The sequence below is a fragment of the Agelaius phoeniceus genome, chromosome 5, assembly GCF_051311805.1.
Source record: "Agelaius phoeniceus isolate bAgePho1 chromosome 5, bAgePho1.hap1, whole genome shotgun sequence".
Classification (NCBI taxonomy): domain Eukaryota; kingdom Metazoa; phylum Chordata; class Aves; order Passeriformes; family Icteridae; genus Agelaius; species Agelaius phoeniceus.
In genome coordinates, this window is record NC_135269.1 from 34,093,714 (window position 1) to 34,121,075 (window position 27,362).

The window sequence follows — 27,362 nt, forward strand, 5'->3', positions numbered from 1 at the left end:
AACCACGTCCATGGTCATCTCAATCTTTTCACTTAAACAGACTGTGCAAATATTGAAAACCGTTCTGCCGTTTAATAAAATATCTTTCTTGGTCAGTGTCTGAAAACTTTGAGTTAGAATTGTATTTGTGCTGGTCCATTTTGCTTTATGTGCTACCTGTTTATTCTGAGGTGCAATGTTGTTCAATCTTAGGAAACCACACTTAACTGCAATTCCAGTGCCGCTTTCCATGCGCCAGCTAGAAGGTTAGGCGCCTTGGTAAATGGACGGGAGTAGGAGTAAGATAAAATGTTGCCTTTTGATTTCCATCTGGCTGTGCAGAGAAGGAACAAGATATATTCCATCGTGGTAAGCTACTATCTGGAGATGTAGACACAGATAGTGAAAATGATCAGGGCTAAGAAGGAAATTTTAACTAAAGAGAGGCTGTCAGGATTAGCACTGTTTAGTTAAAGATGAAAGAAACCAGGATGTATTTATGTGAAATGTACCTTCTGTAGAGGAGCTACACTAAAAATGTATATATTTATTTTCTTTAGAGAAGAGAGGCCAGTGGGTGAAGATGAAAGATGATGTATAATTTTTCCTATGGCCATTTTTCCCATAAGATATTGCTGAGAATATGTCCTACATCAGACTCAGGAAAGGAATAAATCTTTATATGGACAATGCAGGGTAAACCTGTAGTTGGCTCTTTTTTGGTGCCTTTTCTTTCCTTCAAAAGAAAATTCTTAGTGCACTAATGTTAGGAGAATTTTCTACACATGACAAATATGGTTTTTCTATTCCATTTACCACAGGTGCATATATTTTGTATACATTTTAAGTTCACTATATAGTGATCTGCAGTTGTTTTAAGATTTTCTGTGCCACTTTAAGAACATACTAATTAACATTACCACTACTTGACACTAATCAAAATTTAAAGCTGCTGCATGAAATTGCATGAAATATTATATGTGAAACTCTGTGAAGTTCTAAAAAAATTATGAGCTTTGAATTGTAATAAATGTCTGTAATATCTGTTTAATGCTCATAAGAAACCTTTCCATGCTGCAGTGAATGTGAAATAAGCATATATTTAGTACTAGGAATTAGGAATTGCCTGGCCTGAGATTCCTTTATTATTTAACATTGTAGATGTGATTTAACTTGTTTGTGTCACACTATATCCTTTAATAAAACATAAATAATTTTGCAGTTAATTTTGCCATGCTCCACAGTCTTTTGTATCTTAGTCTGGGATGTTAATCTTCTGTGTGATTATAGCAGCAGACTCAATCTGGATGTGACTGTGACTTTGTTGCTGCAGATGTTGCTTTTCACATAATTTGTTTCAGGAAAATAGGAAAAGCCATTTTCAGGGTTTGTGTCGTTTTACTTTTGCTTCATGTAGTTATAGAAAAATTATTTCTGATAGTAATTTTCCCTTGGGTGTACTTAATCAGTGGTGGGGGTTTTGTCACTGATTATAATATCTTCTTGCCATGTTTTGTTAACTTGTTTAACATTCAGTTCAGGCTCCCAGGGTAGGATTCACTGCACCTAACTTCAGATATCTAGAGCGTAGGCATTTCTGTCTTTACTGCCTCCCACCTCTGTAGGGTGATTCATCTCCAACTAAAATAGACATCTAAAATAGGTCAGAAACAGTGCCCCTTGAAAGCGCCTGTCTTTATTGACTGTAAAGGGAGCCTGTGGGAACACACAAGAGACACGGTCTCTTCCACTGCAAATAAAGCCTAGCAGAAGATGCCAAGGTTCACTTCTGCCATTGCTTCCACGAAAGAAAGAAATGCAAAGGCTACCTTCCCTTGGCAAGGAGATTTCAATGTGTCCTTGCTCAATAGCAGCCGCATAATTCCCAGCTTTCCATCTGCTCTCATTCCACCGGAGATTCTCTGTCCATGAATAATTTTCTTCTTTTGATCTAAAAACTTTATAATCATGCCACTAAGCTTTAAGCATTTTCAAAATGAGCTGTGAGTGCAGAACACCAGGCAATAGTCATCTTCTCCCATATAGAAGGGACAAGGTCCTGTTAGATGAGAGCAGTACCCTGTCGGTATCACAGTGTTTAATTTAGGTTTCACTACATTTTTATGCTTTTGTCAAGTAGCTATTTTTCCTGCCCAAGGGCAGGCTTTTAGACTGTGATCCTTAATAATAGCAGTTCTATCTTCATTTAATATTGGCACGAATTTTTGTTGATCATCAATCCATCTTCATCTCAGTTTTCTACCTTGAGATACAGGTTAAGCCTTAAGAATGTTAAGAACATATACATTCCTCTACTTATGGCACTTTTTAGATGCATGGCAAGATAAATCGTGAATAATGCTGCTTAGTCACTTATATGATAAATTTTGAAGTCATCCTGACTGAATGCAGAAAAGAAATAGCTAATACTTTTACTTTTCCTATGTTTTAGAAATATTTAATATCCTATCCTCCTTTTTTTTTTTTCCAAAGCATGTTTACAAAAAGGTGACTATTATGAAGATTAAGACTTAGAAAGTCCTTTTTTGGGATTTAGCAAGTTTTGAAACCATTCAGCCTAAAGATGGGGAAAATGGTGGTTTTATCCTGTGAAGGTTTTATACTGAGAAAGTATCTTTCAGCTATATTTGTATGTCATGATTTTTTTTTCACAGAAAAATGCAACGTTTCCTTCTACTTAATATAACTATGCAGTTGCTGGATCATTCTATATTTTTATAATAGTTTTTAAGGGGAAATGAAAGTGTGCTGAGTCAAGATCTGGAGCAGCCATTTGCCCTCAGGATGGTATTGACTGTTTTGTTTTATAGTCTCCAGTCTTTTCTCTGCTGGAAAGATGATTTTAGACAGTATCAGTACACAAACACTGCCACTGCACTTTTAGAAGGGAAAATGGCATCAAGTGGTTAAGGACAAGCACAGATAGGGTACATTTTTAGAAGAGACTCTGCCATGACCACTTATAAGGCCATATATATGACAATGGAGAAATGTGCACCATAGCAAAGTCTTGATGTCTTTTCAAGCTAATATAATATTACTCATTTGTGCTATGTACTTAAAGAAAAAAAAAAGGCAATAAAAGGTTTTATTGCTTGTATCTAGCTATAAAAGGGAATTTTACATTGTCCTTAGGAGACTACATTTTGTGAATGAAGTTGGAGCAATGGGTCTGACATTTTCAAACTTACTCAGTCACTCCAAGTGCTTTGCCTATTAAGTGTACAACAGTGAGACCTAAATGCTCAAAATGGCATCAGCAGGGCTGGTGTGACTTAAGATAGGCTATTCAGAGACTGAGCATTCTTGAAAATTAGATTAAAGATGTCATTGATTAAACAATTCAATTAGTTATTGCTTTTGGGGGTATGACTGGCAATATTAACACTTCTTCAGCAGATTCCAATTCCAAGGGTTGTGATTCAGGATTGTTGCTCTTTTTCCTTCAGGACAGAAAAGCTACCAGGGTAAATCTACTTAAGAGACTTCCATTACATAATCAGTACTATTTCAATATTTTCCCAATGTGAAAGAAGGCATGATTATGTAGTTTTATGGGTTTATTCTTGTTATTCTTACTTTTCAAGTTTGTGTTCATTTCATTAAGAAATATGTTTACTGACAGTATAGAAAAATGATGAAATTTTAATGGAGAAAGTAAACAAACAAAGCTCCTTTTGCAAAGGCCTGCTGATGTCCACAATCCTTACTCAAGAGAGTATTTCCAGTTCCCATGCAAAGTATGGGACTAATCAGTCATGAATTTTAGCTTTTGATTCATTTCTGTAAGTCCTTACTCAAAGGAGCAGTTTAGCAACTTGCATCACTCATTATGACAAAAGATACTTTCCAGATGGAATAGAAATAAATAACAAAGACAATTGCCTTGGCACAAGCTTTCCTGACAGCCTTTATTGTCTAGATAAAATTCTGTTACTCATTTTCATTAGTAGTTTACTCTCTGAACACTTTTTATACTTCCAGAACAGGATATATCTCTATGTAAAGATTGCAGAACAATTGCAGTATAAAATAAGTTATTAGAATGAAAATAAATAAAATAATACTGTTAGGAAAAAAAAAGAATTTTCTGAAGGGAGGATAGGAAGGTTAGAGAGGATATCTATTCACAGTAAGTTGTAGTGCCTGAACACATTATCTTAAACTTGTATCTTCTACTTCTGTTTTTCCCTCATAGGCTTTCATCCTATTTTTATCCTCAGGATGAGACAGATAATGTAAGATGTTCACTTAAAAAGAAAAAGCCACTCTGCTGATGATGATACATAGGCAATGATTATCATCTTATGTTCTTTCTTAATTTCACTCATCCTTAATGTACTGTGATCCTTTGCAGTAATGCACATGATTTAGATTCTACATTTGCTGATAAGAAACGACTCGTATTTTGCCAAGTGCTGTGATACCACTGTGTATAATGTTGCAAAATAATAAACTTAAAGCATGAATAGCAAAACTGACACCCAAGTGATATGACACATAGTGAAATAACAAGTTGACTGTTTACATTGTATCTTTTCTACTGTCTGGGATCACATTACTTTGGAGGTTTTGGTCTTGATTCATCAAGAGTTAATGTTAAATTTGACCAAAATGTTAAAAATGTTCATAAAGGCAGTCACTTCTTTGATTCTACATTAAAAAATTGTCTTTGATTCCATGGAGCATCTAGACTTTGTCATGAAATCTGTAGTCATGTCAGAAAACAGAAATGTAGTCCTGGCATCAAAAGTGAGTGGCAGAGGACCATTATATATAGCAAATATAGCTTAATATCGGTGCTATTGACAGTTGAAACCCAAGAGTTGTGGAGAAGAGAAAATTAGTATCTTTTCAAATCAGATATTAATTAATTTTCAGATATAAACCTCTCAATTTTTTGTGGTTTGCTTCACTACACTTTCTCACAACTCTTCCATCCTCTCCTCCTTCAACTCTCACATTATACCTAAAGTCCAGTATACTTCTCTATATATAAACATTAAGTTTTCATTCTATTTCCTTTTTAGATTCAGTCGGTAACTGTCATCAACACATAACTTAAAAATAGATAAAACCAGTGTTTATATCAGGTTCATTTCAATTGCCTAATAAGCCTCAAATGCAATCTTGATTTACTCATAGTTGAGTTATACAGACGAAGCATAGATCCAGTGCTGGGAACTTGAATTGTTTCAAGAAAAATGGAATGGTGCTTTGAATATTCCATCCTGGCTTTGTTGAACCATGTGGAAAGGGTTCAGATATAGAACTATTTAATTGTTACGTCTTCAGAGTGGAAGAATTAATTCTTACACCTGTGATGACCAGAATATTGTAGAGCAGTGCTGCACAGGAGTCCTAGCTGTTTGCTTGTCCAGAATACAAAATAAAGGGAAATTTGCTCCTGCACAAGCAATCAAATGGTATCTTTTGGAATTAGTGTCATTATGGTTGCCTTCCATATTTGTTGAATATGGACTGCATACTTGATAGGTTATACAAAATATATTCTGTATTCATAAACTGGCTTAGATATTGAATGAACAATTTTAATTTTATTGACTTTTCATAGCTAGAGATATTTAATGTTAGTTAAATGAATTCTCAAGTTTGCCATTTAAAGGAAAAATGGTAATAAGAGTTTGAAGTTGATTCATTGATTTTGACTGTTTTTTTCAAAGTAAATGCAATACATGAAAATATTTCACTATATGCAACAAAGCAAGATTACTTTAAAAATGATTTGTGTTCATACTTGCAGTTCCTGTGAAAGTTTTCTCATTGTTCTCATGCTTGAAAGGGAAGCCATCATACAGAATAAACCTTCTGGGACACATTTTATCCTTTAGTATTTCTGACATGCTAAACTATATAGTTTTTACTTCTAATGGAAGATATGTTTGTCCTGCAGTGTAATTGTCGTCAAGGGTTACACAAATCCTTATGTTCAGAGTTAAAATAGGGCTCATAGGTTCATACTGCCTTGGTACCAGCACTTGTTCTTGTGAGACACTTCCTGGTACATGCTGGTATTTGCATACTCAGAAACAGCAAAACCAATGATGGAAATTTTCTGTTAGTACTAGGAGCCTGAAAGGGAGCAAGAATTTCCTTGTTCTATGTCTCGTTGTCTTTAATTCTCCTACTTTGCTTTCTGGGAGCTATACCAGCTGAAAATGGTTACTTTCTGAAGCTTCATATGTGTGGGTTTTATACATTCTTTAAAGTATATTCCTCAGATTTTGGTTTTGTGTTGCTTTGTTGATGGGGGAAAGAAGAAATATTTTTGGCATAGAACTTCATTAAATAAGCTTGAAAAGAACTGTAAATAAATTTGGATATAAAAACCAATTTGATTTCATGTGTGACTTCATGAAGAAGATAGTCATTAAAATTTGATATGAAATTGAATATCTTTTATTCTGAACTGTGGAAAAGGTTTAACATCATTTCCAGCCATTAATTGTTGGAAAACGTAACTCTTTAAACATTAACATTTTTCAATTTAAAGCAAAATCAGGATATTTTAAGCCAGATGAGTAACATATCATCTGATACTCCCTCTATTTTGGTGTCTACAACAGAAGATAATACAGAATCATCAATGCAACTACAGTGTTGTCAATATTGGAAGATTAGTAGGGTTTTTCTGAGTCTGTGAAGTAGGTCTACTGGTTTAATGTGAAAGCTCTCTAATGTTCTGAAAATCACACACTCACACTGCTCCTGGAGGAAGACATGTTTCTTTAACATGGCTTTCCCTGATAGAGACAGAAATAGAGACAGAAATAAGAGTAATATGTGATACAAAGTCCTTGTTTCTGGATAATTGCTCACCTAATTCAATAAGAGCTGATGATTTAAATCTTAACTCAAAACATCTGCTTTATATTGTTCTACATAGTCTGAAGAGAAACTATATATCAGAAGCACTAGCACATTAAAAAGCTAAGTGTGTTCATCAATTTAAAAAAGTGCATCTTGTCTCTGCAGTCAGAAATAGAAGGGTTTGTATATTAGTGTCCCTGAATTTTCAAAGTACTTTACATAATCATCTAATATATAAATATATATGCCTTCCTTTTGGATGTGTAACTTACTGGTTTTTTATATTATATATCAATCAATAAATAAATATATAAAATATCTCACGCTTTGTATGAAATATCAAAAATCATAGGCTACACATAAAAAAACTCACTTAAAAAATAAGTAATCCCACTGAAAATTTTGGAGAGTAGTATCTAACTAAAATGTGTAGTTCAAAATAATTCATATGATACAGATTCAGTGCTTGATAACTCACACATTCAAAAGTAACTGAAACTAAAGCCATCTCAGAAGCATTGCTGTATCTCATACTTTTAAGCATGTAGAACTTTTTCTTTTCATGCAGGAGGTTTTCTTTTTTCCTCCACTACAAGTCTCAGTTTATGGAATAATTAAATCATTAGTTGGAAGATTCATGGGAGCAAATATTTGAATGAGAAGAATTTGAATTTGCATCCACTGAGCTGTAGTCATGGTCTTTAGGTGTCTTTCTCTGTTTGTCCTGTTGGGTCTCTTCATTTTCCTTCAGTTCCGTTTTCTGCTCTTTTTCAGTTCATGTTCCTTGATACCTTCCTTAGTCATTGTTGCATTCAATTCGACGTGGGAGACCTGTTTCCAGCTCCTTGTTCTGAGGAGATTGCTGAATCCCAGCTTTGGGGCTACTGGCTTTTCTGAAATGTGACTCTTTCTGTAATTGTGAACACTCATTCTGCCATGCATCACTTCATGCTTTACTGAATTTAATGGTGCTCTAACAGCTTCCTGACAGGAGGTTTGTTTCATATTTTTCAGAAAAAACCTGCTGTAAACAAACATTTTCAATCTATTTTGAGAGTTACACCAAAATGACATTCTGATTCCATGAGGACGCTACAAGAATATGATGATGTCTGTATTGCAGTTGGATAGAAGAAAATTCATAGTCTTTACCTTTCATCACAGGTGGAAGTTAGTTTCTTCACCTAGGCAGGAAAGCCAAAACAACAGATAAAAGACCAGGAACAGTATTTTGAAAAGCATTTTTCAAGTAACAGGCAGCCAAGACATGGTGAACAGCGATCCCAGTAAGAGCTCCCAGTGGAAGGCTGAATCTAAAAAAAGGTGTGCAGTCCTAGAGGAACAAATAGGGAACTAGCAAGTCTAAATACAGCTATAGTGTGATGGTCATGAAAGGCATTGTGACTAAAGTAGTTGGGTTTAACTGTGAATTAACTACCTTAAGGTTTAGCACATGCCAGTATGAGAAAATGAACTGAGTTTTCTATATCCCTGGTAGAAACAAGGATTAAAAGTTATGAAAGTTGAAGCAAAAGAAGTTCAAGCTAATAGTTACTGAGTAGTGAAAGTGGTTGTCTAATGGAGGAATGTACGCGGGATTTTGCACATGAATTCTTCAAATGATGCATTTGGTGATGAAACTCTGATGTAAACTTCTTTCCTCTTCCAGGGAAAACCATTTTAAAAGTCCATAAAAGAAACTTTATTCATTGCACTGTGGAGAAATAGCACGTGTTTGGTAGGGATATTATAAAGAAGAAAGTATCAGCTCATAATAAAAGATACTCTACTCAGATTATAAACAAACTGGTATCTTTCATTTGACCAGCTGAGGGGCCTCTTTGCTAATACAAGCATCTAGATCCTCTGCAAGAGGAATCAAAGACGGGAGAATACACTGTAATCTGAAATCTAAGTCTTAAGAAAATGTTCCAGACAGTAGTTTTGCCTTGATTCTGTAAATGTTATAGAAGCCATAACATGATAATTATAAGAAATTGTTATGAATAGGTATGAATAGGATCTGAGAAGATTTTTTCTTTTTGGCTTACAAAATATTATTGCAGTATGCACCACTCTGACACATTTAAACAGACAGACATCTCTGCATCTTTTCCAACTCATTTCATAGTCATTTTACTTTAGAAGCTGCATTATCTCCTATTGCTAAAAGCATTAGGATAAAACAGAATAAAAAACATAGGCAGCCTGGCAACTCACAAGGCTTTTAGAATTTTGACAAGCTCCTTTTGAAAGTACCATTTATTAAGTGTTTTTTCTGTCTCTTTTAAACCTTGTGAATAAAATACAAAGTACTTGACAGAACATGCAAAGTTAGTTTTGCAACCACTTTACAGTTTTGCTCTTTTCTGTAACCCTACTTTTCAATTTTTTGTGTATTGAACACTTATTTTTCGTTGCTGAAAGGTGCCAAGTTCTTTGGATATTACTTTCTTTATCATCTTCATGTAGTTCAAACAATATGTGTTTGAAGAAAAGATGTGATGAATGATTTTTGAATGTTCAGTGCAGGTGTTCACAAGTATTATCAGCTTTAAAAAAATAACTTCTTTAAAACATCTTGTGTATAGCTAATGAATTAACCTGTTGGTCTGTAGCTTTGCTAAGCACAGTAAGGCTCAGAATAAAATTCCAAACTTATACTTAGCAGTTAGGTAAACCTTTCTTCAAGAGACATTCAGACTGAAGATGAGAAAAAAACAATTAGAAAAAAAAATACAAAAGAGAAGCTTATAATGTGTATTATATTTAAACTGACTATAGCTCTGTAAACAGTCTCACAAATATGTATTTATCTCCAGTAGTAGCACCAAAAATTAAGAAATGTAAAAAATACTACTTTGGAGAGCAATACACAATTTATTTTTTTTTTTCTAGGCAAGACAGTTAAAACAACAAAAAAGCCACCTTTGTGTTATTTAAAGCAAGTTGTATGTGTTAACATAGCTGTCAGCAACTGAAATGATAAAATTATCGTTGTTATCAAATACAGCTAGAAACCGAACACGAGGCATGCTTCAGGTTAGTCAGAAGAGGTCCTCTGTTTTTCACTGTGCACGCTTGCTTGAAATGAAACTGTGTTTTATTGGTTAACTGGGATGCTTAGCATAATCACTTTGCAAGGCTGTGGTGGAGGGAGGTGATTATCACTGAGAACAGATGGGCAGGTCCAAAGCGTTGCCAGATTCTGCACAAGCTCCATGTACTGTAGGTTCTGGCTCTCTTTTCTTTGGCATTTCTAATTTTTATTCATCGTGCATATTACAAGGGGCTAGCTGAGCTAGAGGTCAGGGAGCAATGACCTCACAGTTTAGCTCACAGATGCAGGAGTGAGGAATTCAAAGCGCTGTCACTGTACGTCTGAACGGATGGGGCAGACGGAATTTTGTCCAATTGCCTCCCTAAATGTATAAAAGGATTTGTCTCCGAGCTTAGCACGCTGCTCTGCATCTGTAGCTCTCTGTGGATGGTATTGTGTGTGACCAGAAATGATATTCTCGGATATGAACACTGTCTCTGCCTCTCCTAAAGTGCATCCTCCTAATGGGACCCGGTTTTATACTTTTCAGGTAAGTGAACTTGAATAAAACTGAAAGGATTTAAAGCGATAGGTAAACTTTGAATAAGAGTAGCTAATATGTTAAGAAGCTTATGTATTCATTAGTTTTGTATAGGTAGGAGAAAAAAATGTAAAAAATCAGTATCATCACAGTCAGTTTGCTGCCTTAAAAAAATCAGCATATAATTGCTCCTATACTAACACAAAATTACATTTATTGTGATTTTGCTATTGTTTGTGCTTTCCAATAATAATATCATCTAGCAATTAATTAGATTTATAGTTCCTTACATGGACCTACACTGTCTTTCTGTTTAGTTTAGGTAAGCACTCTGTTGAAATTACCAGAAATTCCAAAGTCATGTTATACAAAATATATTTTAAAAACTTCCTATGTTGTACCTGTCTAGATTTCTTTAATATTAATCCTGAATGTAATTTCATTCTAGCTGATGCTTAATTTGATTCCTATGAATAGTAATACATGTGCAATTGATAAAACAGCAGAATCTATTAGTGGGATTATTAAGGTTCTCAATTTTAAGCCAAGATTTGCCTCATCCAGGTAAATAAGGTTGTGTGCTTAGCTATAGGTAAAAAATGTATTATATGCTCTGTGTCTTAATTGCAAACCAGTAATTACAACCATCTTCCAGTAGCAGTTCATTATAAGTAATCTTCAGTATCTTGGCTCTGAGAAACTATGTAATCCTACACTAAGATTAAACAAGAATAAAAAAACCCTCACACACACCCCTGCCCCAGATGGTCCTTAGAGCATTTTGGCCCTGCAGGGCAAATCAAACACTCCCTTAACTTAAAGTGGCAACAGCTTTTTCAGCTCAGCCTCTGATACAGTTAGGATTTAAATATCCTTCCTTCTCCTGATTGCCAGCAAGTTTGTCTTTTTTAATACTTATGCTATTGTAGAGGGATTCTTTAATATGTAATAAACCCTGTATATATGACCAGAACAAACAATCTGAAGCAAAGATGATCATAAAAGTTGATTATAAAATGAATAGCAAACTTCTATTACAAAATCCAGGTACAGCATTCTTTAGGCCCAATAATAGGCATTTCATTCTTGTCTCCTTTTAAATCCATTGTTTTTAATTGTACTGTCTTGCCCTTCTTACAGTGGTGTCAAATGATAGTTGAGGGCTGTGCAGAAAGAATGGCCTCCTCCTAACAGTGAGGAGCTGCTGATTCTGGCAGTGATTCAGAGACATGAGTGCCCCAGGCCTGTTCCTCTACAGCATGACTACTTTTTTCACACATTGACATCTAAATATTCTGTACAGCCTCCTGTAGCAATGCTCTTAAACACAGAAAGAATACCTTTCTGAGTATGTCGAGTTGAAAAAGTCACAAAAATTAGGATGCTTGGTTGTGATACCAAACTGAATATCTTATTTTGTGATACTTTATGGAAGTAAGTACTAAAGTATATATATTTTTGACAATATGTATTATTGCTACTAGCAATCCCTGTGATTACTGTAGACATTATCCCACATGCAAAAAATTCTCTTTTCAAAATTATTTCTTTGGCAGATTTTTGAGCTAAGGGGTCACTAAATAAAAGGAAAGTAGAACTAAATTTCCTGTTGTATCCTGGATATTTTAATAACAATGTAGAGTTAAATGACCTTGGAATGTAAAGCTGTTAATTCTGGACAGTATGTGTTTGTGTTCTAGAACAGCTTGGTGTTGTCGGTGCTAAAAGAATCCCTGAAAAGTAAAACAAAAACTAAAAAACTCAACAGAAGAGAGTCTGTATTGTCCTGTGATGTCCTTTTCAAATCTTTTCTCTATTTATTTATTTATATATGTGCAATATAAAGTGATGTGAAGAAACTTTGCCGTTCTTGCCTTGGCTTCATTCCTTGTCTTGTGGCTTTAGACCACCATGTTTGCACTGCCTTCTCTTTCCCTCTTGAGTTGCTTCAGTTTTTGCTTACAAATGTAATTATTGCTGAGAAGGATTTTATATGATTCTTGTTACTTATTTTGATTTGTTTTAGAGTACTTTCGACTTTTGTTTTCCTACCTATTTTATTGTTTCTATATGTTACATTGAATCTCTTTGAGACAGAGAATCTCTTTTGTTTAAGTAGCTTTCAAAGTTTTAGGACAGGTTCTTAATTTGAAATATGTACACTGGTATTTAACCAAAATACGTGAAAATAATCTTAGTGAAAGCAATGTCTAGCATGTTCAAAACTGAACAAATACAAAAATTGTGAGATGAGGGCCTGAACACGGATTGATGGACGGCAATGAGTGATTAAGCTACCGATTTCCTTGTACATTGATGTAATGATTAAACAGTTAATTGTGCGTTGATTCAATAACACAAAATATTAATTCTTTCAGCAATGAAAATGGTACTGAAAGAAGCAAAAAAAGCAGGTGTGCAAGTTGTAACTATATTATCAGCATTTCACTGATATTCTCAGGAAAAAAAGACCAAGTTGAATTCTGGTGGCCAAGGAGTCAGACTGGCCCATCCAGTCTGCATCTAGCCAAGCACTTGGGCTAGAAATAATCAGTTAGTGTTTGAAAGACTAACTGTCTAAGATTCTTGATGCTCCAGTGTCTGTCCCTAATTACATCAATATCTGTGACTATCTAGAAGCTATGATACTCCTATCGTAGGAATAGGTTCTGCTCAGGAAATTTGTCCTGAAACTCTGCAAATGTTCAAAACATGATTTGGTTCAATGTATTTCCTGAACCACCTGCTATAATGCAAAGAAACGTAAGCTTTGATCCTTAGACTCTATTTTATTAAAGCAATTAAAATAGAAAAAAATGTATATGAGAGGGGCTTGTATAAAGAAGTTATATATTTTCCAAAACAAAGGAGTTGTAATGCTGTTATGAACAAGATTTAACTTTATAATAACCAGGGCAATACCAAAATTTAGTGCTTTGTATTTCAATATCTCTGTGTTTCATCTCAATTTTTGTGTGCCAACCTTGACAGACTTCTGCAGCTGTATAAAAGAAAGCAGTGATTTTTTAAATTTATTTTTGCATTCAAGCTTAATAAAAAGATAGTGTTTCTGCTACTTGAGGTGGATAAATTAGCTTCCAGGAGTCCCACAGTGAGCATCTCTCATGAACATTGTAAACAGCAAAATTAAAGTAGTATCATTGTCTTGCTCTTTGCTTGGTCATGTATTTTGCTGTATTTAATGGTTATATGCATCTAGTAATGATGCAGGTGGAAAAGTTTGGATTAGAAAGGAGATAGTTTTAACTTGATTATTGGTTGTTGGGAACATTGATTCACTGAAAAAATATTTTTATTCAATCTGTTTTTATTGGGGTCTTGAGGGTTGTTCCTTTATTTATGAAAACATAGCACAAAGGATTAATTTTAAAAGTTGAGATTTTGCCTCTGAAGGTTTTTAATACTGCTTTGGTCATTTGAAAGCAACTTAACTTTATATTGGTCTTTGTCAAATCCAATAATTTTTTTTTTCTTAAATTGCTTGTATACAGTAACACGTGAATACTAACATGCACAACTTCTGAACATACCAAGTATCTTCACATTGTACATGATGTTGATTTCAACAGAATTCAAATTCAAAAAGACTGTTTTTCTATGAACAGTATTTCTAGCTCTTACACATTTCAGTTATTAAGCTAAGCACACATCCAAAGCCTAGAGCTAAGCACAGACCTAAATGGAAAGTAAAAGGAGTTGCCAGTAGGTTCCTTCTTAGGAACTAGGCATGTGCAGTAGAGAAGGAAAAAGCATCCTCAGACTGCTGCAGTGCATGGTGTCATGGTTCCGGCTGAATCTTTAGCTTTGAAATCAGCACTTTGTTGGAACAGTTTCCATAAATGTTAACCAAAAACTTTTAAAGAGTTGGAAGCAATACTAGCCTATTTTATAGTGAGATGAGATGTGGGTTTTGTAAATGCACTCCTAGGACAACTAGAGTGAGTTCCTTTTTGCTAAGAAGTAGCAAAGTGAGGGCTGGTCTTTTCTGAAACCTGGGGAGATTAAAGCAATTTTTTAAAGTTATCTGACTATAAGAAGGTCAATAAAGAAATAAAATTACCTTCTAAAAAAACCTGCAGAGAAATCCTAAAATATTCATGTGACATAAAATTGTAAATATACTATGAAGTCTTATAAAAGTGCATTGCTGATCAAAAGTGTGAAACTGGGTTACTGGGAAACTGGGAAACATTTCTATACATAAAACATATCTATTACCACTATAAGGATTTCTGCTGGCTGTAACTTCTTAGCAACTAAAAGTTACTAAAAGACAGTGGTTTAACAGAATGCAAGTAAAAATGTTACTTTTTGGTACACAATTTGCTTTGAGCCCTGTGGAAAACCCCTCCATGTTCTATAAGAAATTCTATATATACTCATTAGTTATGATGTTAATATCTATATTAGTAATTTAAATTATCTATATACCTACCCAGAACTTCTGTTTTATGCTGTTTCATTAATTCTATTTTCTTTCATTTATCTTATATGAAAATAGTAAATGAAACAAAAAGCCACTTTTCTAAGAGAAAGTATCTTGTTAGAATTCTTAATTGTATTTATTAGCATACAGATAGTAGGTATGCCATGCTACACTTGTTTAGTAGGCCATGACTTTTCCACTATTTTGTTGCTTCACATATTTCACTGCAATATAATTTAGTATCAAACAAAACAGCTCTTAAGTTTCTTTGCAGAAATAACCCATTGCTATGAAAAAAAAAATTAAAAATTCCAGGTGATGGAGATGTGTTATTAGTCACCTTGTATCTCACCTTTCATACCACAATAAAATTCTTGTAAAATTGGGTGACTCTGTTCCTACTCTGTGCAAACTTACTTGCACATGTAGGAAATATGCCACATTCAGAAGAGAACCAAAAAATTGTGTATACTTTCAGGCCTGTGTCACCTCATCCATGGGAGAGCTATGGAATCTGATCTTACCTTGAGCTTCAGCTGGCTGAGCATGTGGGCAGCTCCTTCCAGCAGCCCTCTGCCAGGCGTGAGATTACTCCCTTAGTTTTGTCTAAATAAAGATTTTTCTGTTCTTATTTGTGGCACTGGCACAGTACATATTTTTCAGAAACATCATGTAGAAGTTCTAGGGGCATGATCTTTGTGAAGGCTGCGAGTTGAAGCCAAGCGGTGGCTTGTAGCAGTAACGATGGTGAGCATCACTGAAGGGCCAGCTTTAACAGGATCCACTGTGTAGCTGGGTTGCTGTGGCAGACATTGTGTGCACATCATGTAGGTTGCTGTGGCCTTCAGAAGCTTTGAATGCTGTGTTAGTGAATATAAATAACAGTGGCAGGAAGGCTGACAGTGAAGTAGTTTTTAAAGACTTCTGACATGTTAACAGTGGCAGAAAATAGTAATGCTGGACCAGTGCTTTACTGTGTAGTCTTTAAAAAATCTGGGCAGTGTCAAAGGCAAGAGACAATAATAAAGTGATTTGCATTGCAAATACCTTGGAAATATTTATAGCTGTACAAGTGGGTTTTATATCATTTTAGAATTTAAGGATTTCGGAGGAGTATTGTGAGAAATATGCTTACAGGCTCTTTTATTCGGAAATAAATGACAAATGTTCTCACATTCAAGGTTAGTGTTAATTACTATTATTTCTTTTATTATTCTGTGATATGTATTTTTATTGGAAGTTTAGTGAGAACAAACCTAGAACTTTTCTGCTCAAATACAGACCTGGTAATGCAGTGTTTTTCTGACAGTAATAGAAAATATTAATATTATTCTCAGTACAGAGCTATAAAATTTTGAAGGATAAATATTTGAAAATTTTATGCATTAAAACATGCTATGCATAATGAACCTACAATAATTTTAATCTGGTGGAATTGTTTCTAAAATGGAGAATGTGAGCATTTGTTAATCAGTTCAGCTATATTGACAATTAATAAGTTTAATCATTTTACTAAGTTGGTGAGAATATGTCACTTGGAGTCCAAAAGTGGAACAGAATTATTCAGTCTGACAGGAAAATAAGAACATTGTTGAAGTGTTCAGCTAAAACACGTTAAAAATGTGTTACTGTGAAGTATTTAATGTGCCTTGAGTTGAGTATCTAGAGAAATAATTTTGTTTTCACAAGAGTCAGGTTTTTTCTTTTTGCATAATTCTGTGTGTACAGAGAACTGTAATTTGTGGCCATCAGAGCTCATAAAGACAGTGTTTTAACCCCAATCCACACCTGTCCTCCATAGGCTATCTCTGAAAAGGTACTTGTTTTCTGGTTGGCTTCTGAGTTTTAGCTGGAATTGGGCTGAGAGCTGCCCCAGCTGTGGGGCTGCCCCAGCATTTACCCTCCTCCTGCTTAAAAATCAGTAGTGTGCATGGCCCGATATTTTCCATTGTTTGTTTTTCCAGCCAGTCAATAAAATGGTCTGATAGTTTTTATGAATCTGCTCTGCATGCAGTGAACTGGGAAGGGTGACTTTACTGAATATTAACTGGCTGTTTTGATCTATAGGTAACATCTGCATCCTCCTCTAGGAAGAAACACAAGGAAAAACTGAGAACCATTATGGTTTTAAGATAAACCTAATTAGCATGATTTCAGTAGTAGAAATCAGGAAAACTAATTTTTCTTGCCAAAAGTCACAAGCCAAAACTAACTGTATGCACATACATAACGCATGCTTTCAAAAAAAACTCCAAATCAATTTAAAAAGTAATTGAGCACAGAACTGTCTGTGGTATTTTTCAGTTGTAGAGACTTTGTGAAGTGTGTTGCTTGCTCAAAAAATACAATAATTAGAGTAAGTGAAGAATACAGGATCTTTAAATACATAGATACAACAAAATAGAAAGAGCTTGAAGTCTTTGTCTCAAGTAAATATTCATGTAGCTTTTGCTTCTCATAAAAACATTTTTTTTTCTACATAATACCATTATTTTATTTGTTGAAACTAAACAGTAACCAAGCAGAGCAGTCAGTGCAACTTTCCTATGTGGAATTCCTGTCATATAGAGTGTGGCCACTTCTACTTTGCAATGTAACGAGATAAAGTCAGAAACTACCTTTTCTTTTTCTTCCAGAAGCAGTGGAGCAAAACCAGAGCTGCTATTCTGCAGCTGAGTGGATATGACCAATAAAAGCAGGGGACCAGTAGGAGGAATAGCAATGGGAGTGCTTTCCTCCTATTCCAGAAATAGGATCATGGTACAGTTTCTGAATCATAGCTAGAAAACCATGTTTCTGCCTCAATTTCAGAAGAGCTTTCAGTGTTGGATTATTTTACCATAATTTGCATGGAAAATAAAGAAATATACTGGTGCTTTCCAGACAATTAAGGATACTAAGGATTATTACACATTAATGTATGTTGGTTTGATATTGGTTGGTCCAACTGAATACAAGCTGTATAGAGTTTCAGATAATAAGCATTCTTTATAGGGAAGACCAAAACAATATAGGCATAGCCTGTTCTGAGAGAGCACAGACTGTTTATTTCTCTGTGGAGGAATATTCTCATCGTCGTATAAATTGTGATGACAATCTGTTGGAAATGACAAGGTTTTTCCCCTGATGAGTATTACCAATCCTGATATGCAGCACTGATGAAACTTCCCCATCCCTGTCTGAGAGTGTAAGTAATTGGCTGATTTCATTGCACATTTCAAATATATTCCCAATAGTTGTCTCAGATCTAGATCCTACTGCCACTGCCTTCTTGATTTGCTACACATTGGACCAAGCAGGGAACATTACCATCCTAGAACAGTATTAATTTTATTTTATATAATGCACTTTTTCCTCAAGGTCTTTTTATGCATTGTTTAGAAATTTGTAAGGTGAGAGGATCTGTTGCCTGCCTGATACTCATAATTTATTCCCTATACAACAGTATCAGGTGATGATGGTGAAAGGTGGGTGATCTGTCTGAAAACTTCTTTTTCTTACATCTGTCTTAAAGCAGGGAAATAAAGCAGGTGAAGGCAGAAAACACAAGATAGTTGGCATATTGAACTATCCTGTGATTTAAGGCAAGAAACAAAGTGCTTAAGTGATTTTAATGGTTTTAAATACTTTGAGATGTGAATAAAATTTTTGCTGAGGAACTTATGAGGAACTGTGCCTACAGATATGTCTTTTTGTAGGAAATTAATGTGATAGAAACATGAAAGTAATATTTTTACCTTTCTTTATAGGTTGTATTTTCAGTTTGAATGCAGTAGTGTTAGTATACATCACAGTATTTTAAATCCTAAATTTCTTACTACTGATTTTAGTAAATAAATTTTATTTTGCCTCATCTCTTCCTGTGTAGTTCAATGTTCAATTGGCAGTTATACTTAGCACAACATTTAGGGAGGACTATGAGGCTAGGATTGTTTTAAAGTGACAGCTGGCAAAATTCAGTTGAACTGTGATTCACTCAAAGGTGTAAACTAATGAGAAGAATATGGATTCAGTATTTTCACTGGAAGAATTAAAATTAATGATTCATGGAAATTTAAGCATTCTGTGTTATTTTTACACTAAGAGGAATTTTACAGTTCTGCATGACTAAGAGTGCTTATTCCTGTGAAATGTGTTACTCCTACTGATGGGTCTAACAAAGTATAAATTAATTTTTATTTTTATTTTTGATTAAGTATTCTGCATGCATCGTGGTGGCACAGTGTGAGGAATGATTTTGTCTACAACATCGGCCTCAACATTGTTGGCACTGAGCAAAGCTTTGAGAAGGGCAGTGAGGGGATGTCAGTAGCTCTGGAAATGCATTGAGGGTGTGGGTATCTGTAGGGATATGCAGGTGCTCTGAGCCTAGCCAAGGAGCAAGGGAAGGTACTTGTTCTGGATTCTTGTATTTATGTCTCCATTAGTATGTAGTGCACTCTGAAATCACAATGCAAACCAAAGTGAGTTGAGACAACAGGGATTTTGCTTCAGATTGCCTGACAGGAAACAAAACACTAATGTAGGCTCGATTTGTTGAATGGCAGGACCTGATAAACAGGACCTTGGCCCTCAGAGTAAGGGCCAAGATTTGTCAGTCCCAAATCAGGTTCTAGGAGAGCATATTTCTTTGAAGGAGTGAGTCCAGCTGCCCTAAGTTGAGCTAACCTCTGTCAATACAACTATATTGATAAAGACTATGTTGACTCTCTAATGTCATACAGTGGGTTCAGATGAATCTCTTCCATGCATGTTATTTGCAGTGGGTTTTATTGTTTTCTTATGACTCTATTATAAAAATAAATAATATGTGGAGAAAATTATTAATAACATCTGACACTTCTGAGCAAATAAAAAACCATTAATGTATGGTTTTTGATAAAGAAAAAGATTTCTTTTGCATTTTTATGGGAACTGCTTTTCTTTACCATACTTTTATATTAGTAATTGACACGGAAGATTATTTAAGGTTAGTAATTGAACCTCTGTTTCATGTGGTTGGGAACACGAGTTCCAGATTAACTCAGTGGACAGCTTTGATGTATCATCTTGAGTGTGATCACACTCAAGGGAACATCCAGGGGATCAGACCCAGCCAGAATAGATTTAGGAGGGTTAGGTCCTGCCTGACCAGCCTGATCTCCTTTTATGATGAGGTAGCCCCTCTGGTGGATGAGAGAAAGGCTGTGGATGTTGTGTACCTGGACTTCAGCAAAGCCTTTGACACTGTTCCCACTCTACACTCCTGGAAAAGCTGGCAGGCAGTCCATGGCTTGGACAAGTGCACCCTTTACTGGGTTCAGAGCTGGCTGGATGGCTGGACCCAGCAAGTGGTGGTGAATGGTGCTGCATCCAGCTGGTGGATGGTCCCTGGTGGCATCCCCCATGAGCAGCTTTGGGCACAGTCCTGTTCAGTATCTTTACTGATGACTGGGATGAGGGGATTGAGTCTACCATTAGGAAATTCACGGACAGCACCAAGCTGGGGGTGTGTGTTGATCTGCTGGAGGGTAGGAGGGCTCTGCAGAAGGCCCCAGACAGGCTGGATCCGTGGAATGAATCCAATGATACGAGGTTCAACAAGACCAAGCGCCGTGTCCTGTACTTTGGCCACAACAATCCCATGTGGCACTGCAGGCTGGAGACAGGATGGCTGGACAGTGCCCAGGCAGAAGGGGACCTGGGGGTGCTGATTAACAGCAGCTGAACGTGAGCCAGCAGCGTGCCCAGGTGGCCGTGGCATCCTGGCCTGTGTCAGGAACCGTGTGGCCAGCAGGGCCAGGGCAGCGATTGCTCCCTGGCACTCAGCACTGGTGAGGCTGCACCTTGAGTGCTGTGTCCAGGGCTGGACTCCTCACTTTAGGAAGGGTGTTGAGATGCTGGAGCGTGTCCAGAGAAGGGCAATGAGGCTGGTGAAGGGTGTGGAACACCAGCCCAGTGAGGAGCAGCTGCAGGAGCTGGGGATGTTTAGCCTGGAGAAAAGGCTCAGGGGAGACCCAATCACTCTCTGCATCTCCCTGAAAGGAGGCTGTAGCCAGGTGGGGGTCGGTCTCTTCTCCCAGACAACCAGCTACAGGACAAGATCACACAGAGTCAAGCTGCACCAGCTGAGGTTTAGGTTGGACATGAAGAAGAAATTGCTCACGGAAAGGGTCACTGGGCATTGGAATGGGCTGCCCAGAGAGGTGGTGGAGTCACCATCTCTGGAGGTGTTTAAAGAAAGACTGGATGTGGCACTTAGTGCCATGGTCTGGTTGACAAGGTAATGGGTTGTACTTGATGATCTCAGAGGTCTTTTCCAACCTAGTTAATTATATGATTCTGTATCTCATAGAGTTTGGAAACATAGTATGGCCCCTTGTTGGCCTGAAACCTTGGATAGATTGGCTAGCACTGTGATGAACAGTGAAGCCAAAAGCAAAATGTCTGCTAAACTGTGCTCAGCAAAAGAATGAAATTAATAACTTACACTAAATACACATATATAGACATCTGTTGCTTGAAGTAAAGCTGTCAACATCAACATTTGTGTCTCAAATAAATCACATCAGCACATCTTATGACAGTAGTGTGTATGTTCATCTCCTGAGACTGGGAGCATGGTAGAATTCCCTCTTTTGAGCAGCCCAGCTCCACTGCGAGTTTGAGATTTGGGTGAAGTTTCATCCTCTCTCTCACTTTTGTCTTGTGAGGAGATTTATAACAGATCTCTGAAACCAACTATCCTTCCATTACTTACAATTTTTTTATCATTCAAAGGCAATTTTTAGAGGGAAGCTTAAACCTCTGGAAGCATAAAACTATCAGTAATGTATTTATGTCAAATTTAATCTCTAATCTTTGTAAAATAGCAATCTTTTTTTATTCAGCCAGTGGTAGAGTTCATTGAATTATCTAGTTTTAAATGCCCTTCCTTCTTCATATAGGCACTTTCTACTTAAATCCAATGTTTATCTGTAAGAATTTTTGCATCTTATTACTAAAAATAGAGGAAAAGGGAAAATATATGTTCCCCTCAATAGTCTGTCTTTTGCTGCAATTTACATCAGCTCTTTGCTTTCCTTTATAAAGAGGGAAATCTGAGGTACATTATAGCCTCTAACATCAGCTCCTGATCCTGTTTGCATTTATGTTTGGTGGGCTGTGCCAAGAATTTATCTCTTCAAACAACCTTCTGGAGAAAGCAGTTTGCACTCTTTCAGTCAATCAGAATTACTAAATCAAATCATCATGACTCCAGCATGGTCTGTGACTCTGTCTCTAGAATAATTGTGAAGGGATTTATTAGAGCAATATTATACTTAGTGTATTTTAAGCAGTAGAAAAGGCAATTCAGAACTTCAAAGAAAATGTTCATGGAAAAAATCCATGTTCTTATTTATCACTTCTAAAATAAAAATTAAAAGGATGAGTTATCTGTCCATTTCTGTAGAAAAATAATTTATTTTACTAAAACTTTATTTTACTTGATAAAAATCCTCATGCTAAAAAAAAATTTAAAAATCCCCCATCTCTATGACAGATTATTGATTTCCAGATCCTTTACTATACTTCCATGTGTCTTCACAGGACTAAAGTCTGATTGCAAATTTGCTATCTATTCAGTTCAGTAAAAAAAAAAAAGGCAAATTAAGTGAAATCAGTAAAGTTGTTATGCCATCCACAGTCAGATACTCTTTTAGATAAGATCTTGCAGGTGCACCTGTAGCTCAGTTTGTGTGGTCACTAGGCTCAGTAGCATAGAACATTGCTGCTCTCAAATATTTTCTGCCTTCACTGCAAGACTTGTGTATTTTAATTGTTTGATTGGTTTGGGGTTTTTTTTCATGAAGTGCCATAATTAGGTTGTGACACTTAAACCAAAGTGTTTTGGAGCAGTTTCTAGGTCAATGGTAAATTAATCCATTTATGCCTTCGAGAGCTGTGACTTTTTAAAAATAATTCATATTTTGTACTTTATGATAAACCACATGAAATAGGCCATCACTTCAGCATGTTTGTGAGATGATACTGTAGAATATTAATTTTTCCTGACATTTATTTTGAGATGTCTTGATTAGGCTTTATCCTGAAAAGTTTGAAAAATTCACTTGAGAAATCTTCCTCACAGTACCTATGCAGTCACTTTTTCACTGGATTATTCCCTGTAAATATATATAAATCAAGTATATGTACATGAATTTGAATATGTGCTTTTGTGCATACACATATATTTGACTATGAAAAAATGGCGCTTTGGAATCTGTTATAAATGGCAGGGCATCAGATATCTTTGGAGCACTGAAATAATTTTTAAGAATAGGAAGGTTTTTCTGTAATTTTGAGGGATTTCAGCAGCCAGAGTTTAAAAATATCTCTGAGAATGCATGAGCTCTTACAGCTATGCAGCTGTCATTAGCTGTCACAGACTGCTTAAATATGGTGTTGAGTATTATTTAATTACTGACACTATTCGTAAAATATTTTTATTTTTCCAGACAAATTCAAGGGTATGGCAATCTAGTCTGGCATTGCATACGTACAATCAGCCAAAGGCTGATTATTTTGTGGCATCTGAGTAAAATAATAAACTAATGAAATTCTAATGTCAGGGTGGAACTACAGCTGAAGCACTTGGTACATCATTGAAATAGAGTCCAGGAAGGAGTCCAGCCTTGTGTGCTGGGCTTTTATCACACCTCTACTCCTGTAGGTAGGAATATGATTTATGTGAAATCCTTGCATTTTTCAGGATCTGTTTTCCATGATATCTGACTAGTTGGGAGCTCTATAAATAGAACTTTTTTCTTCCTCAGCTTTTTTACTGCTTTTAGAATATTGGGTAAGGCTGTATAGAAATCTGATCTCAGAGAGAGTTTACCTTTGTTTTCTCCAAAACAAAATGGACTGTCCAGGCAATTCTTTCTCATCATTCTCATTTATTTATCTAAGCGAAGCAAACTTCACTTAAGACTTTTACCTCTTGGAGACCTCTGACCTTAAACAAGCTGGGGAAAGTCAGCATATGGTAGGAGCTGATAGGTTTGCTAGCATGTTTCCTCTCTGTGATTCATTCTGAGAATGCCAGATTTCAGAAGTCTGCTTTTGAATACCTGATTTCAGTTTCAAGAAAAAATCTATTAGCTGACCACCCATCATTGAAGAAAGATTTCAGAGCTGTAAGGTGAAAATCCAAGAGCCAGATGCACAAGGAGGTACTGTCATGATTTTTATTTTGGGTCACAGCTTTCACTAGAGAAGCAAGAATGCCTCTGTATCTAAGTCTAAATCTGCAATTAAGCAACTGAGAGGAAATTTGAATTAGTGTGCAATTAAGCATCTGTAACACTTGAAATTTAGTCTGTTTATTTTTTCCCCAGAGGTAGCCAGAACAAGGGAATGAGGTGTGTTGACCAATAATTCAAGACCAAATGTGTTTGCTTTTGGCAAGTCAACACCTATGAAAGAATTTCTGGTAATTTCCTCTTCTCCAAACAAAAATGTAACAAATCTCCTAGATCTCTGCAACTGGGCAAAAGGCTGAAGTTAGCTCTTTTGAAGATCACTGTTCTTGTTAAAGGAAGAACTTAGAGAAAGGAATTGTTTTTATTAAAGAGAGGATTTCATAAAGAAGATAATTAGCATTCATTTCAGTCTTGAGAAGCTAAACTGCAGAGTAGTGTGGTTGAAGAATATGCTGGAAGCTTTCCTATGGCAGCTGCAGCATCAGGAGATCCAAATTACAAATTGGATTACATTTCTCTCACACACAAAAAAGGATAGGGATATTTTCAAATTTAAGTCCCACTCATTTTGTGTACCAGCTGCTTTATCACCATTTAGTCTGCTGTTATTCCACTTACAGTTCTGATATAGTTACAGTACTTTCATAATCTCATAGAACATGACAAAAATATATATTCAGATAGCAGCTATGGTATGACTGTATATAGTATGACTGGATCATATTATCCACTGAAGAAATAATTAGAACTTTTGCATTCCATATGTTCTGCATATTTGGGAAAATCAGACATGTTAGCTATGATTTTCACTTCACATGTGCACAAAACCAGTGTAAGAATGGAGAGTCAAACCCATTATTTTCTTCCACCTAATTTCTTCCAAATAACAGTGTTATATTACTTCCTGACAGGGTTTAATTATGGCTCTGAAGAGTCTACATAAACTAAGGTTTGAGATTCTTCAGAAAATTCAGCAGTGAGTTTTTCTGGCCATGAGAAACCTAACAGGCTTGTTGACATTATTATTTTATTTATTGTGCATAAATGTCTTTGTGCATGATGTGTGAGAGTTAAAATAATTTCAATTATATAAATTTTATAAATGGTGAGCACAGCTAAGACACATTTTTTGGTAAGCGAAGGTACAGCTCTATTTTTTTCTCTTTTCAAAAATAATTTTGAATGGAAGATCAAAGGAAATACAGATTCCCTTCTTTTTTCAGTGTTTTGGGATCCTCTGAGCACTCATCCCTCCAATATAAATGTTTTACCTTCACTTTCAGGGCAACATTCAGCTCACTTAATATTCTATATCTGTACCATGAAGCTCTACCCAGACTTCTAAACCTGCTTACAGATACCAGCCCTTTTTTTTGTGAACTGTTGAATGATGTAAACTACTGTAAAAGTACCTCTTTCAAAGATTATATGAGCAGTTGATGATGTTTATCTTCCATTTTTTATGTGCTGATTTTTGGTCAAATCAGATTTACTTGCAGTAATTATCTAGTTTGTTTTTAAACTTAGCTTGTATTTTTACATATGGAAAATTTAAGGAGGAATAGGTTATTCTTTATGAAAATTTTGTTTAGCAAGGTGTGATGTGTGGTTGTATGATCTCTTCTTGCATAATGTTATTTTTGAGAGTATGATATAGACATGGTAAAATTACTCTTTTATATTGAAATACCATTCACTTATTTTTATATGAAATGTTGTGCATATAAGCATAGTGAAACTGGCATTTCCAATGAAGAACAGATGTAGTTTTGGCTTTTATATCCACCTTCCATTAATGAATACATCTAAAAATACAGTTCATTTATATTTGAAGTAGAATTGCTTTCAAATTTGAATACTGTCTCTACGATCTGTTTACTTTACTTACATTGCTGAAGGAAACTTATGTCTGCTTAATTTTCAAAATAGTTTTGATGTAATCCTATCTGTCAAGAATTGAGAGAGCAAAACAAAATTATTATGTCAAAGTTTACATATAAAGAGATCAGTCTTGACTTAATAAATAATGGTATGGTATGCTTGAAAAACTCCATGTATTAAAATTGTCAGACCTATAACTGCTGTATTATCCCCTTTTTGATAAAAATAAGTGCTATAGGGGTCAATTTGAAGAAGACATTTTACAGGAAAACTTAATTTTTTGCGCATTTTTTCTAGTCTTGAGAGATACGAAATTCAAAGACTTCTGCTTTGTTAAAGGAATTCGCTCAGGTTGTAAGAATGAAAATTAGACATATTATTTCTGAAATTCAATGTAATTTTTCACTTTTCTAAAGTGATAAGGAGAGATAGATCTGCAGATTTCATGTAACAATATAATGAACAAACAATATATAAGGAGCAGTTTAGTTATGGAAAATGAACATTACCTCTCTTATTAAAGGCTTGTTGTAGCAATAGTTCTAGATTTCACCCACAGTACTGAAATCCATCCCAATTCTGTCTTTTGCCATGCTGTTTGATTCCATACTGAAGAAGATGGTAAATTTTGCAAGTGCAGCCATAGAATAAAAATACAATGAAATAATACAATTAAAAATACAACTTAACTAGTAGTATATATCAGGTAGAACAGATTGAGAGGCAACTTACCTTTTGTCCTCTGAGTCTGAAAAGTAAGCTTTCCCTCAAGTGGAACTAGAAAGAGCAGCTAACTGAAGCTTTTTCACTATTTTAAACCATCTGTGATGGTTATGGTACTGATCTACAGCAGCTTACAAATGCTATGACCTGCACAGTGAGGTAATATAGGTACAGATCTTCTAGGTTCTTAAACTCTTTCATGATTTGGTTCTAGGACAGTGGAGTTGGGCAGCTCATAGCAAACAAATGCAATGGATTTAGATAAGCACCTGTCTGGAAAACATTTCACCAGGTCTGAGAAACAATGACTGTATTTTTCTAAAGAAACCAAGTGTGAGTAACTGCAGGATCCAAGGACTTCTTTACTAGAAGTTAGAGAGTTACTGTCCAGAAAGAAGAGAACTGGTCAATGTCTGTTACAGAGTAGAAAACTACACTGAACCCAGATTTTTAAAGTCTGGCCTACTAATATTTTAATAAGAAAAAGCCCTCCTGCAAATCTAATTTTGAACCTTTTCTGAATATCTCAGATATTTCAAAAGTCCTGTTTTTGAAGTGAGCTGCTTGGACTAGAATTCTTTAGGATCTCCTGCTTTACTCTTTGATGCAGAAGGTGCCGCAGTCTGTTAGCCAAGGATGACTTACAGAAGGGAGAAAATGCAACTCATTGTCAAA

General features: G+C 35.5%; 1 protein-coding gene across 9 annotated transcripts in view; it reads left to right on the forward strand.

Moving 5' to 3' along the window:
* Positions 1-27,362, forward strand: part of PPFIA2 (PPFI scaffold protein A2) — a 290,351-nt gene that overhangs the window by 83,177 nt on the left and 179,812 nt on the right. For 2 of the 9 annotated variants that reach the window (XM_077178788.1, XM_077178789.1), the window contains exon 1: positions 9,988-10,421. The exons of 5 other annotated variants lie outside the window; for them this stretch is intronic. In XM_077178788.1, the coding sequence (XP_077034903.1) occupies positions 10,341-10,421 (81 nt within the window). In that variant the 5' untranslated portion in view covers positions 9,988-10,340. Of the gene's footprint in view, positions 1-9,987; positions 10,422-27,362 lie in introns of those variants that run through there. 2 more of the 9 variants (XM_077178790.1, XM_077178791.1) reach the window with 1 other exon arrangement.